The sequence below is a fragment of the Suricata suricatta genome, chromosome 5 (genome assembly GCF_006229205.1).
Source record: "Suricata suricatta isolate VVHF042 chromosome 5, meerkat_22Aug2017_6uvM2_HiC, whole genome shotgun sequence".
NCBI classification, from domain to species: Eukaryota; Metazoa; Chordata; class Mammalia; order Carnivora; family Herpestidae; genus Suricata; species Suricata suricatta.
The window spans coordinates 66,961,214-66,980,968 of NC_043704.1; the positions used below are offsets into that span (position 1 = coordinate 66,961,214).

Below are 19,755 nucleotides of genomic sequence, written 5' to 3' on the forward strand. Positions count from 1 at the left end.
ATGGAAAATACGGACCAGGAAGGGGAGAACACTGTAATTTAGATAAGGTAGCCAGGGAAGTTCTCAGAAAGTGACATTTGAGTAAAGGTCCAAAGGTGAAAGAGTAAACCATGCTGATGACTGGGGAGAAAGCATTCCAGACAGAGAGAACCTGAGGTGGAAGATTCTTGGTATATTATCCAACAGCAATGTGGCTGGGGAGGGAGTGAGAGTAGCAGGTCAGAGCACCAAGGGGGTGGGGACAGATCATGCAGGGCATTATAGGCTACCAAAAAGAGGCGGGCCTTCATTCAGAATGAAACAAGGAAGCATTGCAAGTTTGGGAACATAATGGTTATGTGATCCGATGCTCATTTTAAATAGATCACTAGCTCCTGGTAAGCACAGACTGAAAAGGAGAAGGGGGGAAGCAGAAAGATCAATTAGGAGACTATTTCAATAATCCCAGTAAGAGTCACAAGTAATTCAAATAGGGTAGAGGCATAGACCTAGTAATAGAAAAAGATTAATAGGAGAGTAAATGAACGTGTTCACATATATATTTTATTGAGGTAACCAAGGCACAGTCTGCTGAAATTTGGAGTACAAAGCAAAACCACTGTATAAAATTCCATGTCAGACATACGGAGGCTACAAATGCATACCCATGAGAGTACTGAAACATGAATTTACTCCTATTCCCAGCTCCACCTGATTCAGTACTCAGAGGCACAGCTCCACACAAAATGTGAAGATGCCCCCTTCCACAGATGATGAGTCAGTTTTTTAACATCAGGATTGAAGAATCAGACTTAAAAAAAATACTGTGAACTAAAATTTTTAAACTGTATTTATAGGTGTATAAGGGAATTTACCATTTACCAAGCACTTCCTAGATGTCAGTTTTTTAAAACCATACTTCATTCTTAAGAATAAATATTACACCTCATTTTATAAAGGAAGATAGTATGTTAAGAGAGGTTTTGTGATTCAACTAATATCAGCTATATCAAGAACTCTACTGAGTATCAGAGGTAGGTCAGATTCCAAGAATGTTTTTCCCCTTTATTATAACTACTTAACAAAAGTTTAATTTTCCACATTAGTATTTAGTAAGTAAACTAAATCATAAGAAAATCTTTTCCAAGTTAAAAAGAAAAATCTACAAAATTAGGTATTACTTATTTATATTATTTTCTATTAGCTATACTTACTGGAAATGATAATCATTTTTTTTTAAGTTTGAGAGAGAACAGAGCACAAGTCGGGGAGAGGCAGAGAGAGAGAGAGAGGGAGAGAAAGAATCCCAAGCAGGCCCCACACCATGAACACAGAGCCTGATGCAGGGCTCAAAGCCACCAACTGTAAGATCATGACCCAAACTGAAACCAAGAGTTGGACACTTAACCAACTGAGCCACCCAGGTGCCCCACTAAACGATAATCATTTAAATTCAAGGCACAACTACATTTCCTCTCTCACCATCACCACTCATTATTTAAGATGAAACCAATTAGCTTAATATTAATAACCCTTCTGGGCCTCCTGAGTGGCTCAGTCAGTTGAGCAACCAACTTTGGCTCAGGTCATGACCTCACAGTTTGTGGGTTCCAGTCCCCCTTTGGGCTCTTTGGTGACAGCTCTGTGGAGCCTGCTTTGGATTCTGTGTCTCCCTCTCTCTGCCCTTCCCCTGCTCACACACTCTCTCTCTCTCAAAAATAAAAAAAAAAACATTTTTTAAATAAAAAATATTAATAATCCTTCTGATGGGGATATAAAGCATATTCAACTATTTTGCAACCACTAATTTATATAAACTCAAAAAATGTTAACTTGCTAGAAAATGCAATCAAACACAAAGTGATGGAAGAATACTGACTTACCTTTACTTGTAAACAGGGCTGAAATTCCCTCACAAGCTTCATTGAAGAGTCATATATAGAATTTCCAATTTTTACTGACTCCAACAGCGGTACAGGACGAAAGTTGGTGTGGTAGAGTTCAGCATTCAACCAGGAAGCCACAAGCTCCAAATTAGGAAGAGTAGCACTCATGCCAACAATCTGCACGGCATTAGACAGAGGACTGGCTAAATCTGCCTGGCTGTGAAAAATAAATGAAAACAATGTTAAAAAATACATAGTATTAATTACAAATTGTGCTAACAGTATTTTTGGTCATGTCCTTCGGGACATACACCTTTACATTTTTAAAGAATACACCTAGAAATAAAATTATTGGGTTATAGCTTATCTTCAGTTTTATTAATGTCAAACTGTTTTCCAAAGAGACTGTACCAAAGTATCTCCAAAGATCATGTGTGTTTTATTGTTCCACACTTTATCACCACTTAGTATTGCCAATTTTTTTTTAAATTTATTGTCAAGTTAGCTAACATACAGTGTAGCCTTGGCTTCAGGAGTAGATTCTGTGATTCATCACTTACATGTAACACCCAGTGCTCATCCGAACAAGTACCCTCCTCAATGCCCATCACCCATATTTCCCACCCCCAACCCCCTATCCTCAACAACCTTGTTTGTTCTCTGTATTTAAGAGTCTCTATGATTTTCCTCCCTCTCTGTTTGTAACTTGTTTTTCATTCCCTTCCCGTGTTCATCAGTTGTGTTTCTCAAATCCCACAAAGGAGTGAAATCATGTGATATCAGTCTTTCTCTGACTGACTTATTTCACTTAGCATAATACCCTCTGGTTCCATCTACGTTGTTGTATATGCCAATTTTTTTAATGTTAGCCATTCTGGAGAGTGTGTGGTAATATCTCCTTGAAAATAGTTTACATTTCCTTTCCTTGATTAGTAATGAGATTAAGTACCATTTCATGTTTATGGACCATTTGGATACCATCTTATAATGTCTGTTGAAAGTGCTTGCCCATTGATGCATTGGGTTTTTTTCTTCTTGATTTGTAGAAGTGTTTAAATGTTCTAAATAGTAAATTTCCTCTTTCACTAAGTTTTGCTCTTGTCTTTATCATTTCTTTCCTTCTACTTTTTGTGGCATTATTTTACTATTCTTTTTCTAAGTTAATGAGATGAATAATGCATTAATTTTTCAGTCTCTCTTCATTAATAATATATACACTTTATCCTATCAATTCCCCGTTAAACTTTAGCTGCATTTCACAAGCTTTGTTAGGAGATATAACTTCAGTTCAAACTATCTTCCAATTTCTACTGTGATTACTTTTTGTCCCAAAAATGGGTCAAAATGTATTTCCCAATTTTCCAGTGTGCATTTTCTAGTTATGCCTCTCCTATACTTATTTCTAGTTTAATTCCATTTGTCAGAAAATAGATTTTAAATGACTTAAACCCTTTAAAATATATTGCTTTATGGCTCAGCATATAGTGCAATTTTACTATGTTCACTGAAAGGAACATTCTGCTTTTATTTGGTAATTCTTCTACATACATCCATTAGGTCAAATTTGTTAACTGCATTAGTCACATCTTCTATATTCCTACTGATTTGGGGTATAGATTATCATGTCTATGTTTTCTCATAAACTATAAAGGTGTTAAAATCTCTCTAGACTGAAACATAAGAGCTCCCAGATTGAAAGAATCTATTGAGTACTGAACACAATGAGCAAAAATGGAATGCCAAAGCACATCAGCATGAAATTTCACAACACTGAGGAAGAAAAGGAGCACCTAAAAACTCCCAGAGAGAATTAAAAAATTTTTATACAAAGGACTAAGGATAAGCAGGGCACTGGGTTTCTCAATAGTAACAAGAAAACGAAGTAATGTCTTAAAAACTCCAAAGGAAATCTTGACTTGTATACCTGGACAGTCTATCAAATAGCTGTAAAACATTTCAGACATGAAAATTTTCAAAAAAAGTCATATGCATAGTAGCCCATACAGTAAAATAAAGTGGAACTTCCTGCAAGATGTCCTTACCAAAATGAGGAAAGCATAAATTATCCAAAAAAGGGGGGCTCTGACTGAAGCAAAAAGCAAAAGGAGTGAATGATAATAATAAAGATCCTAAAATAAGTGCTGTGCAGCACATACGTAGTTCACCCACCTTTCCAGATCAGAACAGTTCAGAAGGCATTTGGAGAAACCTCAAGAAGATGAATTTGGTAGAATAGCAAATGTGTTAGAATATATTGAATGAAGATTTACATAAGTGGGAAAGAGGTCAATCAGTGATAAGGACATAGAAAACCAAGCTATTAGGGTGCCTGGGCGGCTCAGTTTGAGCAACCCACTCTTGACTTCAGTTCAGGTCATGATCCCAGGGTTGTGGGATGGAGCCCTGCTCAGCATGGAGGCTGCTAAAGATTTCCTCTCTCTCTCCCTCTGCTCCTCTCCCCAGTTAGCACACTCACGTAATAAAGACAAAAGGAAAACAAGGACAACAAAAACAGGCCATCAAACAACAACAAAAAAACCCCACATTTATTAATTTCACAGAAAATAAAACGTTATTTAGAATGTAAAAATAGTCATAATATACTACATGGATCAGTTGGCAATGGCATAATATAGTCATAACAACATAACAAAGTATTGATCTCAGCAAAATGATGACATAATAATATTTGGAGAATGGGAAGATGATATGAGGACAGAGAGAGACTGTGGGGTAGGGAGGAGGTGAGAGGGGATTGGGTTGGGTAAGTAGAGAATATAAAAAAGAACTAGGATTCAAAGGGGGCCACATGTACCCCCATGTTTATAAAAGCATTATCAACAATAGCCAAATTATGGAAAGAGCCCAAATATCCATTGACTAAAAATGAATAAAGAAGAGGTATATAAACACAATTGAATATTATTCAGTTATCAAAAAGAATGAAATCTTGCCATTTGCAACAACAGTATGTTAAGTGAAATAAGTCAGGCAGAAAAAGAAAAAAATCATATTTCACTCATGTATAGGATTTAAGAAATAAAACATGAACATAAGGGAAAGGAAGAAGAAATAAAATAAAAATAGATAAGGAGGCAAACCATAAGAGACTCTTAAGTACAGAGAACAAACAGGGTTGCTGGAGGGATGTTGGGTTCGGGAAGATGAGCTAAAAGGGCTCGAAGGAGGGCACTTGTTGGGATGAGCACTGGGTGTTGTGTAAGTGATGAACCACTAAATACTATTCCTGAAACTATTCTTATACTATATGTTAACTAACTTGAATTTAAATAAAAGTAATAAAAATACCTACATACATACATACTGAAATGAGAAAAAAAGAACTAGATCTTCATCCTCCATAGTAAGTAATCAATATAAACTGTGTAAAACTAAAAACTCAAGTGGCTACATTTAGAGATAACACTGTAAATAATTTTTTTAAGCTATGAGAGTTGAAAGTTAAATTTTTCCTAAAAATGGTGAGCAGTCAGAGACTTTTAAATGTTTGCAAAATAAAATCACTCTCAGTCTTAAGTACTTCTTTTGGGATAAAAATGAACTGCTGTACATGAGTTTGTTCTAAATAGGTACTATTCTACTTCTTTAATTCATTTAATTCATATCTGTTTTGCAGACCCTTTCCCAACATTGCTTAGAATCTCAGGACCTCAGTTATTTCAGGTACTTACCAAGGTACTGACTTATGAGTGATGTAGCAAATCTTAGTCAGCAGAAGCTCCAGCAGATACCCTCGGTGAGGGTCCCCCAACATATGCAATTCATCCACAACCACCATGCCTAGATTTCACAAAATTTCACAATTTCAAGAAAAATTTTAAAAGACTCAATATCCAGTACAATAAGTAGTTTCATTACTATAAAATATTGTAGATGATACAAATTTCTAACCTTAACACAAAAATTAGATTTCACATACTTGAGGATCCTTTTTCAAGACATTTTAGGCATCATAAGTGGTCCTACTATAAGTATTCCGGATCTGAAAATCAATGATCAGCTAACTCAAAGCTAACTCAGAGAAAACCATCTCTTATTAGTTAGACTCTTCTTCACTGGCAACTTTGGAGAAGTATATGTACAATGAGATAGCAAATACATCTATGATAGTTATTCAGTGTATTGACCTTTCTATGGGGGAAAACAGCCACAGCAACCATATTGATGCTAGGAAGTTTCTTAGAAAAACAAGATCAGATCAAGAAGAAAGAAATTATTTTAAGAGATGTTTTTGTTGGAAGATGGTAGGCTAGTGAATCACCCTACTACAAAACATAAATACGACCATAATTCCCTTCTCCACTACTTAGAGAATTAAACCAGTCTCTGTACTCGGAATAAAGCTCAAGGATTACTGAAAATTTAGTATCAACCAATGCCTCCTTCCTTCCTTCTTTTCTTTTCCTTTCTTTTCTTTCCTTTTTATTATACCAATGCCTTCTTTAAAGGTCATAATGTCATGGTTTCCACAGGCGATTGTATCCTCCCCACAAATCTTGCACACAAAATCAAGATCTTTCAGGTCTATTTCCTAATGACGTGATGTTCCTTTTCCTCATTAGTAAGCCATCTCAAAGTCATATGGCATGATAAGTTATTTTAACATTTATTCACTCATTCAAAAAATACTTATTCTCCCTAGCGTGTCAGGCCCTGTGCTAGATATATTGGCTATAACAGTAAGATTCTATTGGAATCCTTGAGATATTTATAATCCAATTGGGTCACAAGTAATAAGACAATTCTGATACAAATTGGTGAATGTGATTTCTCTAAGCTTTACAGAGCAGAGCCATGTCTTATTAATCTTTGATTTCATTCCCCACTCCTACCCTCTTCCTATTTTACCATTTAAGTTCACCAGGATCTCGATGAGTAGCTAACTATATTCTTGCTGCTTCTGTTGCTGCTACAACGATTCTCTTCCTGTTGCTACCCCTACATAGACTTTCCTAAGTGGTTATTAAAGAAAGAAAGAATTAAGGTAGAAAATCTTCCTAGAGTCCTAAGCTCAAATACAGTGTCAGTTTCTATAGCTCCCTACCATTTCCCTGCTAAATGGTAGCCTCCAAGCAGAGGCCAAATCTAGATACCTTAGCACCAGAATACGACAATGAATACACATACGTGGTAATTGTGGATATGACAGAACCAGCTCCGCATGCTTCCTTCTATTCCTCGTAAAGTTTAGACAGAAAAGAAATAATGACAAATGATTTGAGGGCTCAAGGATATCCTCCATGTTTTGTAAAGGGGAAACATACAAGGAAGTAGTCAATTAACAGGAGCGGGACACAAAACTTTTTTTTACACAGTTCCTAACATTACAGATGCCAATTCTCAACTTCAGAAATAGATGACAGACAGTAAGAAAAAAACATGTGACATATAGAAATGACAAAAGCTCCACTCCATTACAACAAAAAATAGCAACAGAGAGTATTTGTTTATTTCCTACTTCTCTTACCTAATAGGTCCATCTTATTGTCCTCTATGAGGCGATTGATCAGACCATTGGCTCTCTCAATGGTGCAGACAGCAATATCCAAGGAAGAAAAACGCCCTGTGGGAGAGGCGCTGCCCATATAACCGTCCACATTTATTCCTACTCCCTGAAACAGACTCTGAATTGAGTAAAAAGGAACAATACAGGTGAAAATATTTGAAATTCATGAACTGTAAGAGATTGGTTCTATCCCACAACATAGACATAATATCTAAAGATATGTATTAGATTACTGATTCCTAGCCAGGACACACTGGTTCTTTTTAGAACACATACTAAAAATAGTAACTGACAAAACTCAGAACAAAGATTTTCTGCTAAGACAGAGTCAAATAGAATTACATATGCCATTTTAATGATAGCATTAACAAGGCAGTTCCAAGAGCTATTTATAGAAATTAAAATTGGAAAAACACTACTTTAAGCACTAAATTTTTATTATAAAACATGCAAGAAACTAGCTCTTTTTTTAAATACTAATGTAACACTTTAAGAAACAAATTTATACCTCATGAAAAAAATGTTCTCATTGTCCCACTAATTTTTTGTTCAATGGAAGTTTTTAAAGGTCAAATGCAGTGGGATTTTGATGCTAAATTTCTTTCAGTTTAACTTGTAACTAACATACCTTCTTAATTAAAAGGATCCTTTCATCATTTTGTTACTTTGTTCTAAGTTGAGAGGATGTGGGACCAGCTTTGTTGGCTATTTGGCCTCTGAAATAACTGTTAAAAAGATTTATAGAACCATTGAACTTTAGAGCTTTTCATTCAATAAAATGTTTCTGAGTGTTTATTGAGTTCACCCATAGTGTTAGGGTTAACATCCTCACTTTACTAATGAAAATACTAACACCCAGGAGATTATGTGCCTGGTCTGAGGACATAGCTAATGTCAAAACTGGGACTAGAACCCAGATTTTTTGGACCACCAGTAGTACAATAGTCTTGCCATTCAACACCACATTTTTTCACTGCAGAAATCACAATAGTAACTTTATTCTACTTAATGAAACATTGTGTTTGTACAAATACCTTAAAAAACAGTGAGTATCATACAAATAAAAAACATTATTACTCATTTTTGCAGAATAGAACACACCTCAGGCTTGAAGCTTGTACCTAAGCACAAATGGATTTTGTTCTTCCTCCTCTAAACTCCCAAATGGCTCTCCATTAGGATATGTTTCCATAAACATCCTTTCCTTTCTGTGCTTCTCTCTAATCCTACTATTCGGTTAAAATGCTGATTCTTAATTTATCATTCAATTAACATGAAACATTCTGTTTACTTCCCAAGGAAAAGTTTTATAAATCTTAACATAATTTGCAATAATTCTTTTGATTTGATGACCCTTTCTCTTTTATGCAATATTTAAAAAGTTTCTCTTCACAAATGGTCAACTTTTAAAGCCACATTGGAATGCAATAAAAGAAACTTATTATTAACACAGCACCAATAATAGGTCTTATCACAATAATGTTCTTAGTACAAAAACATACCTGGAGATAGTATTTCTTCTCTTTAGCCACAGAGACAAAGGGCAAAATAAACAAAGCTTTCTTCCGCATTTCCAAAACCCTCTTCAACATAAGTAATTCCGCAACAAGAGTCTTTCCAGCACTTGTTGGAGCTAAAACATGTTATTCCACAAGGTTATCACAAAGAGAAGTAATATTTGACATACTGCATGAATAAATGTTTTAAACCATATCCGGTAACTACAGGGCTAAGACTAACCTATCATTAAAGCCCCAATAGCATTTGAAAACTTTATACACTCAAATGCCACTGACTTCGGACCAGGGATCTAGATAGCCTCACATGGAAAACAAAGAACTATGAAACAAATCCTTTTCGGAACAATAAATGATGAATACTGACTTCCTAGTTTGCATCTAAAGATCCTTTCCTTTAAGTACTGAATGGTTAAAAGCCCTTCTTTGAGGAAGGAGATAAAGACTTTAATATATTGCAATAGGAACTATGATAGAAGCTGAGGAGAGGAGCTATAACAAAGTTTATGGAAAGGAAACAGAAGTCATGAAAAGAGAAGGGAAAAGGAAAGGAATGTCAAGCAAAAGAAACAGCATGTGCAAAGGCCTGGAGGAAAACCTAGCAAATTCAGATGACAGTAATTTAGTAAGCCTGAAATAAAATTAGTAGGAGTAAGAGATGAGAAATACATGTGCCACATGAAAAATTATTTTATAATCCCACCATGTAAAGAGTTTACAATTTATCCTGAAAGCAACACAGAATGACGAATTTCACGAAGAAGAGTGGCAAGATCATATTTGTACTTTATAAGGACTATTTTGGGTGAAGGGGCAGAACAAAACCAGAGAGAAAAGATAAACTAGTGATAAGCCTACTCCATAATCTAGAAGATGATAGTGAGCATAATCTACAAGAGAGAGGATAATAAGCTAGGTAGCGTATCTAAAAGCAGAGAGTAGTCAGAATCAAGGTATTTGGGATAATACACACTGGACTTGGTAATTAATTGATAGATGTTGGTGACCAGAGATCTGAATGATACTCAAGTTTTGGTTTAAGCAGTGACGTGGTTGTTCTACTAGTACCACCAGTTAGCATTTATTGTGTACTTTCTATGTGCCAAGAACTGTTCTGAGCATTCTCTCGTGCTTTCTATTAATATGCACTCTATTAATTACCACAGGCAGCAAGTGTTAGTTTTCAGTCCCAACCAATCTCACTCTACAGCCTGAACTTATTTCTAATGATAACTGTCTATTTGCTGCAGCCATAAGGAAAAATCTGGATCACTCACAACTTCAGAGAAAACTGATACAAAGAAAGTGCATCTTATCAAATAAGTCCTAAAGTCAGCACAGTAAAGAAGTTAAAAACTATGAATGTCAGGGTTGCCCTTGAAAACCTGTATAAATCTTCTATAAAGCAAATTACATGTGGTTTTGTGTATGCAATCCTGTACAAGCAGGACGATTTATAAATAAGTAATGTATTTATCCGGTAAAGCAATGGAGATCAACTGGGAGAAGAGCAGATTCACATCTCCCTTGCACACTCACCCAGAGACATGTTTGTTGAGAAGGATGGCAAGCAGGACTCTCTTTAAATTGTCTGCTTTTTTGCTCTCTACCAACCACCAATATAATGGGACTTGCATAATTTAAATATGCATATGATGAGACTCCACTTTTCATATTTTAAGACTTAAGACATTCTTTAGTTATAAATCACTATCTCATTCACTTTTGAAAACTACCTCATAACTACTACCTTTTAAACTACTTCATAACTACCTCAATAGAGTACCCTTTACATTTACGTCTTTAAAGTATTAAAAGGTTAACTTGCAAAAATTCTAATACCTGAATAGACTAAATTCTTTCCTTCCAGGACCTGTCCAAGCAAAAGGCACTCTGCCTGCCATTCAAACATCTTTTTTACACCAAAACAGTGATATTTCTCCAGAACCGCTGCAGGGAGTCCCCAGTTTGCCAACAGCAACTTGTCCATTTGATCGTCAGAAACTGTCTGCTTGCATTCTCCTTTCAGGAAAGAAAAAAGTAATAGTTGAATCGAATTCTAATATATGACTTAAGTAGTTAGTCCTCCACTGTGTTTTGGAATTCCTGTGAGTTGGAGTGCGGCAATGTGGAGCATATCCTGACATAAAGCATTTCCAATATAAGGATCTGTAAAGAGGAGCGTTGAGCCTCCCATGGTTGATTAGATTGGCCAACTAGGAAGTTGTTTCCGTAAAGGCCGAATGACCCACAAACCACGTGAATATTACTACCAGGCTGTTACCAATATGCACGTCCATGTCCTAACAGAAAGTGACCTGCAACACCGTCCCGAGTCACAAACTGAGAAAGGGAGCAGAAGCCTAGCAGGCCATGCAAACAAGCAAGCTCCGTGCTGTAATTCCGTACACCTCCCGACGCGTGGCTGGGGAGAACTGCCCACCTCACCCGCACCTCACCCGCCGCCCCCAAAATGCCCGGGAATACCTGCAGCTGCTGGCTGGCGGCCTAGGTCCTTCAAGCAGCGTCCCAGGCCCGGGGGCGGACTCAGCACCGGCCCTAAGGGGAGCAGGGGGCTGTCACTGCTGTCACCGCAGCTTCCCGAGAAGGAGCCCGAGCCTGAGGCTGAACGTCGCCGTTTCCCACTCCGGCGCGAAAGATTCATCGCGATCTTTTCTTGGCCATTCAGGGAAAGCCACAGCCCCAGCGTCTTCCCACACGCTAAAAACAGGGTCTGATGACAGGTGTAGCCACCATCTTCCCGCCACGGTTTTCAAACTCAAGCCTCCCCACCCGCCCCGGAACCATAGAGTTCTCAGTGGTGAGAGTGTCCTGGAAAAAAACCATAGAATCGTGGGGAAGGAGCGGCTCTCACTGGTGTCTTAGACCTCCAGTCTCTCACCTCGTTTTTAGGTTAGGATCAGAGAAGCTAAATTGGACCTAGTTGGGGGGCGGGTAGAGGGGAGATTCTGTATATATAACCTGCATTTATAATAAGATTAGCCTAAGCACTTTTTTGGGAGTCCATTTCTGATTTGAATAGCGAGATTTGCCAACTTTAAAAAGTGAGTTGCCCTTTATAAGTAGATCTGGGAAGTAACTTCTTAAAATATCGGTATTAAAAATTTATTACAGATTATGTGTGTAAAAAATTATACAAGTGAAACCTGGGATTTCTACTGGAGCATAACCAGCCGCTCTCGTAGTGTATGATAGTATGTATGGCAGAGGCTATTTCTGCAGTTCCTACTGTGGCCGCCATACATTGTGACGAATACGTAAGGGCGAGCAGGAGACTGCTGGCAGAGAGACCCCTTAGAAATCTGTATGAACGCTGCACCAAGAAGGGGCTCTGAATGTGCCTGGATGATCATTCTGAGCTAAGAGCTTGTTGATGGAACTGTGCTCTAACTTTTGGGACGGTAGAATCAAACGTATTCTGGACGCAAACGGTGGCGTGTTGCATTTACTTAGTTTCGCCAAGCAAATCTAGTAGAAGAAAGGCCCGTTCTTAAGAAACTGTGCTATTCGATAGCACTAACAATCTCAAAAGGGAGATTGTCTAATAGAAAGGACTAGTACAAGGCTGAGAAATAGCACTTGAGAAGTCTGTGAAAACGTATCTTATTTAAAAAAATGTGTTTTAACGACGATATTCTAAAGTTCCACAAGATGGAGACCTTACCCCACGAAGGAAATAGTTTTTCCTAGTTCACTTTTACGCGAGTTCCCTGCATTCATTCTCTCAACCATTTATTGAGTACCTTCTGTGTACTAACCACTGGTTATGTGGCAGGAAAATGGCAGGAAATGGTTCCAGCTCTCAAAGAGAAAGAGCCTAGAGGAAGAGACAGACATTAAACAAATTAACTAATAATTTTAAGTTGTACTAATGTTCAGGCAGAAATGAACAGTGTTATCAAAGTAGAAAGCTAATTTAGATTGTAGTCATGGAAGAACTTTATGAGATGTGGTATAGCATAGAGGTCAAGAGTGCAATTCTGGAGCCAATCAGTCTAAGTATGAAGACTTAATAACCGATTTTGGGCAACTTGTTTAATACCTTTGTGCATCCTTTATTTCATGTATACGACAGTGATAATAATAGCAAACTCTTTGGTAATTATGAGCACTAAATAAGTCAATATGTGTATAGAGTGCTTCGAACAGTGGCCCCCGCATAATAAATGTTCTAATATTGCTCCCAATATAAACCCAGCGTTTTAAAAGAAGGAATAAACCAAAAACAAATCTCACACTATTTTTATTAGTGAACTATGATCAAATTAGGAAAAAAATTAGGAAGGAAACACAAGAAATAATTCATGTCATCCCAGTAAAAAGCCTAGAGAATATTTTTAAATTTTCAAACATTGAACATGTTTCTAATTTTAAAAAATCTTAGAAAAAAAAGCTACTTCTCAAAAATATTTTTAAGAATATTTTTGAGCTAACAATATTATAATAATTAATGCTAATTCTCCAGAAGTATTTCCCTTCTGTCTTTTAATTGCATCTGAGCTTGTGCTGCTTAGGATTTTTATTTGTGGTAATTCTTCCAGGTCTGAGTTTAGTCTTTCAGTGGGAATGCCTGGCTGGATCAGTGGTAGAACATTGGACTCTTGTTCTCAGGGTCATAAGTTCAAACCCCATGTGACGCATGACTCTCAGGGTCATGAGTTCAAGCCCCACAAGTGTAGAGTTTATAAAACAAATAAAAATAAAAATAAAATCTTCCAGAAGAAAATCTGCACATATTTCTGCCAGTTTCTGGGAGACATACTAATTCTGGACCACTTTAAACTTGATCTTTTTTTTTTTTTTTAAGATATGGAAGTATTAGAATGATGTTAGACACCCAGAGCCAGATTTGGACGGGCTTCCAGCCTCACCATCTCAATCTGTAGATCAGACATTTCTCTGCTTTACTCACTAAGGGTGCTGCCTTCTTTGGTTTCGGGCTTATTTTTTTTTTTTAGACTTTACCTCTCAACTATTAGGAGCCCCAGACTCCTATCCCCCAGAATACATAATCCATTAAAATCCACTCTAGACCACCAGGGATCAGCAGATGCCACTATGGAAAACTTTGGTTCTAGTGCTTCACTTACTCTTTCAGAATGCTAGATCATGATTGACATTTATGTCCTACAAAGAATTCTCTGATTTTACCACTTTATTGATGAAGTTTATTAAATATATTTCTTATATAACATCCAGAATTTTAAGAAAAGTGTACTATACTAGAAGTGGTCTTGTTCAGCCTAATATTGCTGAAAACAAAAGCAAAGGAAACTCAACAGTTGATATATATTCAAATATGTCATCCTATTATTTTAGTAAGTTTGTACAAATAAAGTAATTTTCCCATTGAAATTGCAAAGGTTATACAGAAAAATAAAAATTATGCAAACTACATTTGTGAATTAACTAAAACAAAGTCATCTACCCAAACTGAATAAATTCCATGCTTCTCATGTGAATGGAAGTGATTTGCAAAAAAAGGAAAGAACCAGAAAATATACAAGATCAGAAATGGAATGGAAGTGGTGCTAATTGGAGCTAATGTGCCCAAAATAAAGGAGATGCAAATTAAGAGGATTTTCTTTTTGAAGTTCAGTGGTTCTCAACAAGAACAAGGGCAGTGGCTGCTCATTAGTATCCCCTGGGGAGCTTTCAAACTACTATCCTATGCCTAAAGGTTCTCGTGTAATTGGTCTGGGATTGAACCTTAAACGCTCCCCAGGTATTCTTAAAATGTTGCTGGAATTGAGAACCCCTGGTCTAATCTAAGGGGTCCTGCACTCTTGAATTCAGGTAGCTTCTGTGAAGTTTTAATAGGAGGCTTAGCTTAACAAGAAACTCTGAAAAAAACCTATTTCTCCACAGTGTCCCAAAGAACTAGTAGAAATAGCTTGCTCACGGACGGGGATGGAAGCAAAATTGAAATAACTTCAAAGGTCTAGATTAAAATATCAGAAAGCCAACTTAGAGATGGTAAAATGAAACTGTGAATGCCTGGAAGAGATTGACATCACTGAAATACGTAAGAACACAAACCTATACGGGCACCTGGGTAGCTCAGTCTGTTAAGGGTCCAATTTGGGCTCAGGTCATGAGCTCACGGTTTCTGAGTTTGAGCCCCATGTCCGGCTCTGTGCTGACAGCTCAGAGCCTGGAGTCTGCTTCGGATTTCGTGTCTCCCTCTCTCTCTCTGCTTCTCCCCTGTTCTCTCTCTCACTCTCTCTCTCAAAAATAAACACTAAAAAAAAGAAAATAACACAAACCTATAACTTCCAAATTTATATATAGGCTGTTCTCTCACTTCTCACATGGCAGTATTGTTTATTGCTTATGTAGCAAATACCAAGCAGACACTATAAGGAAGCGGGATAAGCAGTAAAACTAGGAGTCCTAAGAATGTGATTTTTGGAGTAGAAATAGCCTTTAATTAGATGGGGAAAGGGTGAGTACTCTGCTGGGGTAAAGTTACCAAAGGAGCCCTGGTGGATCAAACTCCTGACTGGTTTGGTTGGGTTCGAGCCAGGGAGTCAGATCATACCTAAGCTAGCACCCCAGAGCTACCATTTGAGTCTTTGAGTGTACCCTTTTTTTCCCTGCAACTTTTTAATTTTCTTTATTTTTTAATATAATTTATTGTCAAATTGGCTAGCATACAGTGTGTAAAGTGTGCTCTTGGTTTTTAGAGTATATTCCCATGGCTCATTGCTTACATACAACACCCAATGCTCATCCCAACCAGTGCCCTCCTCCATGCCCATCACCCATTTTCCCTTCTCCCCCACCGCCCACCAACCCTAAGTTTGCTCTCCGTTTTTAAGAGTCTCTTATGGTTTGCCTCCCTCCCTCTTTGTAACTTTTTCCCCCCTTCCCTTCCCCCATGGTCTTCTGTTAAGTTTCTCAAGATCCACATATGAGTGAAAATATATGATACCTGTCTTTCTCTGACTGACTTATTTCACTTACCATACAACACTCCAGTTCCGTCCACATTGTTGCAAATGGCAGGATTTCATTCTTATTGCCAAATAGTATTCCATTGTATATATAAACCACATCTTCTTTATCCATTCATCAGTTGATGGACATTTAAGGTCTTTCCATAATTTGGCTATTGTTGAAAGCACTGTTATTCAGCAGAGGGGGAAGGGGGCAAAATTACAGATAGGGAGGGAGGCAAACCATAAGAGACTCTTAAATACTGAGAACAAACTGAGGGTTGATGGGGGGTGGGGGAGAGGTGAAAGTAGGTGATGGGCATTGAGGAGGGTAATTGTTGGGATGAGCACTGGGTGTTGTATGGAAATGAATTTGACAATCAATTATATATATATTTAAAAAAAGGAAGTGCTGCTATAAACATTGGGGTACATGGGCCCCTATGAATCAGTACCCCTGTATCCTTTGGATAAATTCCTAGTAGTGCGATTTCTGGGTCATAGGGGAATTCTATTGTTAATTTTCTGAGGAACCTCCACACTGTTTTCCAGAGTGACTGCACCAGTTTGCATTCCCACCGACAGTGTAAGAGGGTTCCCATTTCTCCACACCCTCACCAGCATCTATAGTCTCCTGATATGTTCATTTTAGCCACTCTGACTGGCGTGAGGTGGTATCTCAATGTGGTTTTGATTTGTGTTTCCCTGATGATGAGGGATGTTGAGCATCTTTCATGTATCTGTTGACCATCTAGATGTCTTCTTTGGAAAGGTGTCTATTCATGTCTTATGCCCATTTCTTCACAGGATTATTTGGAAAGCCTGAAAGACTCCACCAAAAGGCTGCTAGAACTGATACATGAATTCAGCAAAGTCACAGAGTACAAAATTGATGTACAGAAATCTGTTGCATTTCTATATACCAATTATGAAGCAACAGAAAGAGAAATCAAGAAATTGATCCCATTTACAACTGCACTAAGAACCATAAAATACCTAGTAGTAAACCTAACCAAAGATATAAATGATCTGTATTCTGAAAATGATAGAAAACTTATGAAGGAAGTTGAAGATGACACAAAGAAATAGAAAAACTTTCCATGCTCATGCATTGGAAGAATAAATATTGTTAAAATATCAATATTACCCAAAGAAATCTACACATTCAATGCAATCCCAATCAAAATTGTACTGGCATTCTTTTTTTTATTTTTTAATTTTTTTAATGTTTTATTTATTTTTGATACAGAGAGAGACAGAGCATGAGAGGGGGAGGGGCAGAGAGAGAAGGAGACACAGAACTGGAAGCAGGCTCCAGGCTCTGAGCTGCCTGTCAGCACAGAGCCTGACGTGGGGCTCGAACCCACAAGCATGAGATCTGACCTAAGCTGAAGTCGGAGGCTTAACCGACTGAGCCACCCAGGTGCCCCTGGCATTCTTCTTAAAATCCACTTTTTTGATTCTGAGTACTTCTCTAGATGTGACTGATTTTTCTTTGATACCCTCAACTCACCCCTTTTCTAATTTAGATGAAATTTTCCCCAAAATCAACAGCCACAAACAGGAAAAATGAATGAAGATTTGCTTATAACCAGCTGCTTTGTGTAGGAGAGAGGATGCAGGCTATTGGGTGAATTTGTTCTCCTGTCTTCTTTTTTAATTTCCCCATTGCCTCTTTTCCTAATTTTCTCTTTTCATTTTCACTTTATTTGCCTTTCTCCCCTTCTCTTCCTGTTTATATTTGATCACTATGAAGATAGTATACTCCTATGAATTATACAATATAAGATTTTATTTTTAATAAACTCAGAATCCTCCATGGAAAGACTTCCTTTATATAAAGAGGACAGTACACTTACCTGTAATTCTCATGTTAATCAAATGGCCATTAAAGTGATTCATAGCTGTCCTCAAGTGTAATTTTTATATAGTGTAGACAATCTTTTGAGCATGAATTGGTAAATAAATATAATTCAAGATTCCACCTCATTCTCTTCTAAGGAGGGACCAGTTTACAAAGATCACATCTCCACTGCCCGTTTTGACAGTGTGCACATCCTGGGTTACATCAATGACAACCGTAAAGGACGAGGACACACGGATATTCATTTCCTGGATCACATCACCTGCAAGGGCAAAGCAAGAGTGTTTCTTTTGGTTCAATGGTGTCATGAGTATGTCATTGTTTGCCAGACTCAGAACATACTGGAAAATCTCTGGAGGATATGAGTTGGATTGGACCATTTTCTAAGGCAAGTGACATATCGCTAAGGTGTAGGTGTGTTAGCCAGTTCAGGCTGCTATAACAAAACACAGAGATAACAGAATTTTTTTCACACAGTTCTGGATATCCAGAATTCTGGGTTCTGGTGAGAGCCCTCTTCTGGGTTGCAGAATGCTGCTTGTTGTATCCTCAAATAGCAGAAAGAAAGAGAGAGATCTCTCTGGAGTCCCTTTTATTTGGGCATTAATCCACTCATGAGGACTTTCCCCTCATGAGGGTTAGGATTTCAACAAATGAGTCTGGAGGGGATACATTCACTCCAAAACAGAAGGTAAAATGTCCCTTAGTCAATATGAACAGTACATGGCTCAATCCAACACAGCAGGCCAGGCAGGTAGCTTCCCTGAATTCCAGTTCACCAAACTAGAGATATTGAGGATGGCAGACTGAAGTTTGAACCCCAGAGCCACTATTTTCTAGCATTTGGACCTTAGGTAAAATTAACTATTTTCAACCTGGTTTTTTTTCTAAAATGGAATTGATTTTTTTAAATGCCTATATCACAGTGATATAGGCATTATAGACATTTCTCTATAATTGTGGTAATAATTATATTACATATGAAGTGCTTAGCATCACACTTGGCATGTAATAAGCATCCAATAATTGATAAATATTGTTAATCTTCCTCTGAGGTATATTTAACATAGAAAACCCTAGATTCAAGGAAAAACTGAGATATTTTACACGAAGACAAGTTGTAATATTCAGATTCACTATTATTCTTGATGAGTAAGCTTTCTCAAATCTTGGATAGCTGAATGCTATTCCCTCTCCGTAAAGTACTTTTATCCATTTCTTTACTCAGAGAATTTCCAGTTACTCTTCAGAGCTTGGCTTAATGATTCTTTCTCAAAAATAAGCCTTTTCTGACTCCAATAGGACCTGAATTTTCTTATTACTCCACTTACCTACACTTGAACATGACTGTGTAGTTACCTGTCTTCCTCACTAGATGTAAGCTCCATTGAGTCAGGGATTATGTCTATTATGATTGACTCTGTATACTCTGCTGGTGCCTACTGAAGGCTTCAGGCATTCCTTCCTTAAATCTTCACTGCAATTTTTTGAGGGAGCTAATCGTCTCATTTAATTCTATCAATTATTGCAGGAAGGATGTTTAAGTCTCCAACTGTAATTGAGGTTTTGGCTATTTTTCCTTTGAGTTCTATCAGTTTTTGCTTCACATATTTGTTGTTTACTGCACACACATTTAGAATGGCTAGTTCTTCTTAGTAGGCTCACCCTTAGTAGACTGACCATATCATTGTATACTGTCTTTCTCTGTCCTTGGTAATTTACTTTTCTCTATACTTTATCTAATATTAAGATAGGTGCTCCAGCTTTCTTTTGATTAATGGTTGCATTTTATCTTTTTCATCCTTTTATTTTATTATACTTATATAATTACATTTGAAGTTACTTTATCCTATTGCATTATAATATTATTTATTTATTTAATTATATACTTATATAAATATAATTATATACATATAATTATTCATAATAAATACCTATTCATTATATACATTATATAATTTCTTAATATATTATTATATAATTTATAGATATCTTATCAAAGTCAACTGGTATTAACATTTTG

General features: G+C 37.1%; 1 protein-coding gene across 1 annotated transcript in view; it reads right to left on the reverse strand.

Moving 5' to 3' along the window:
• POLQ (DNA polymerase theta) overlaps window positions 1–11,704 on the reverse strand; it is a 106,139-nt gene extending 94,435 nt beyond the window's left edge. The window contains exons 1-6 of the mRNA XM_029939408.1: window positions 11,397–11,704; window positions 10,752–10,931; window positions 8,895–9,025; window positions 7,354–7,510; window positions 5,558–5,666; window positions 1,863–2,082 (exon numbers count right to left, since the gene is read on the reverse strand). Coding sequence (XP_029795268.1) covers window positions 1,863–2,082; window positions 5,558–5,666; window positions 7,354–7,510; window positions 8,895–9,025; window positions 10,752–10,931; window positions 11,397–11,574 — 975 coding nt within the window. The 5' untranslated portion in view covers window positions 11,575–11,704. The remainder of the gene's footprint in view (window positions 1–1,862; window positions 2,083–5,557; window positions 5,667–7,353; window positions 7,511–8,894; window positions 9,026–10,751; window positions 10,932–11,396) is intronic.
• Window positions 11,705–19,755: the final 8,051 nt, after the last annotated feature.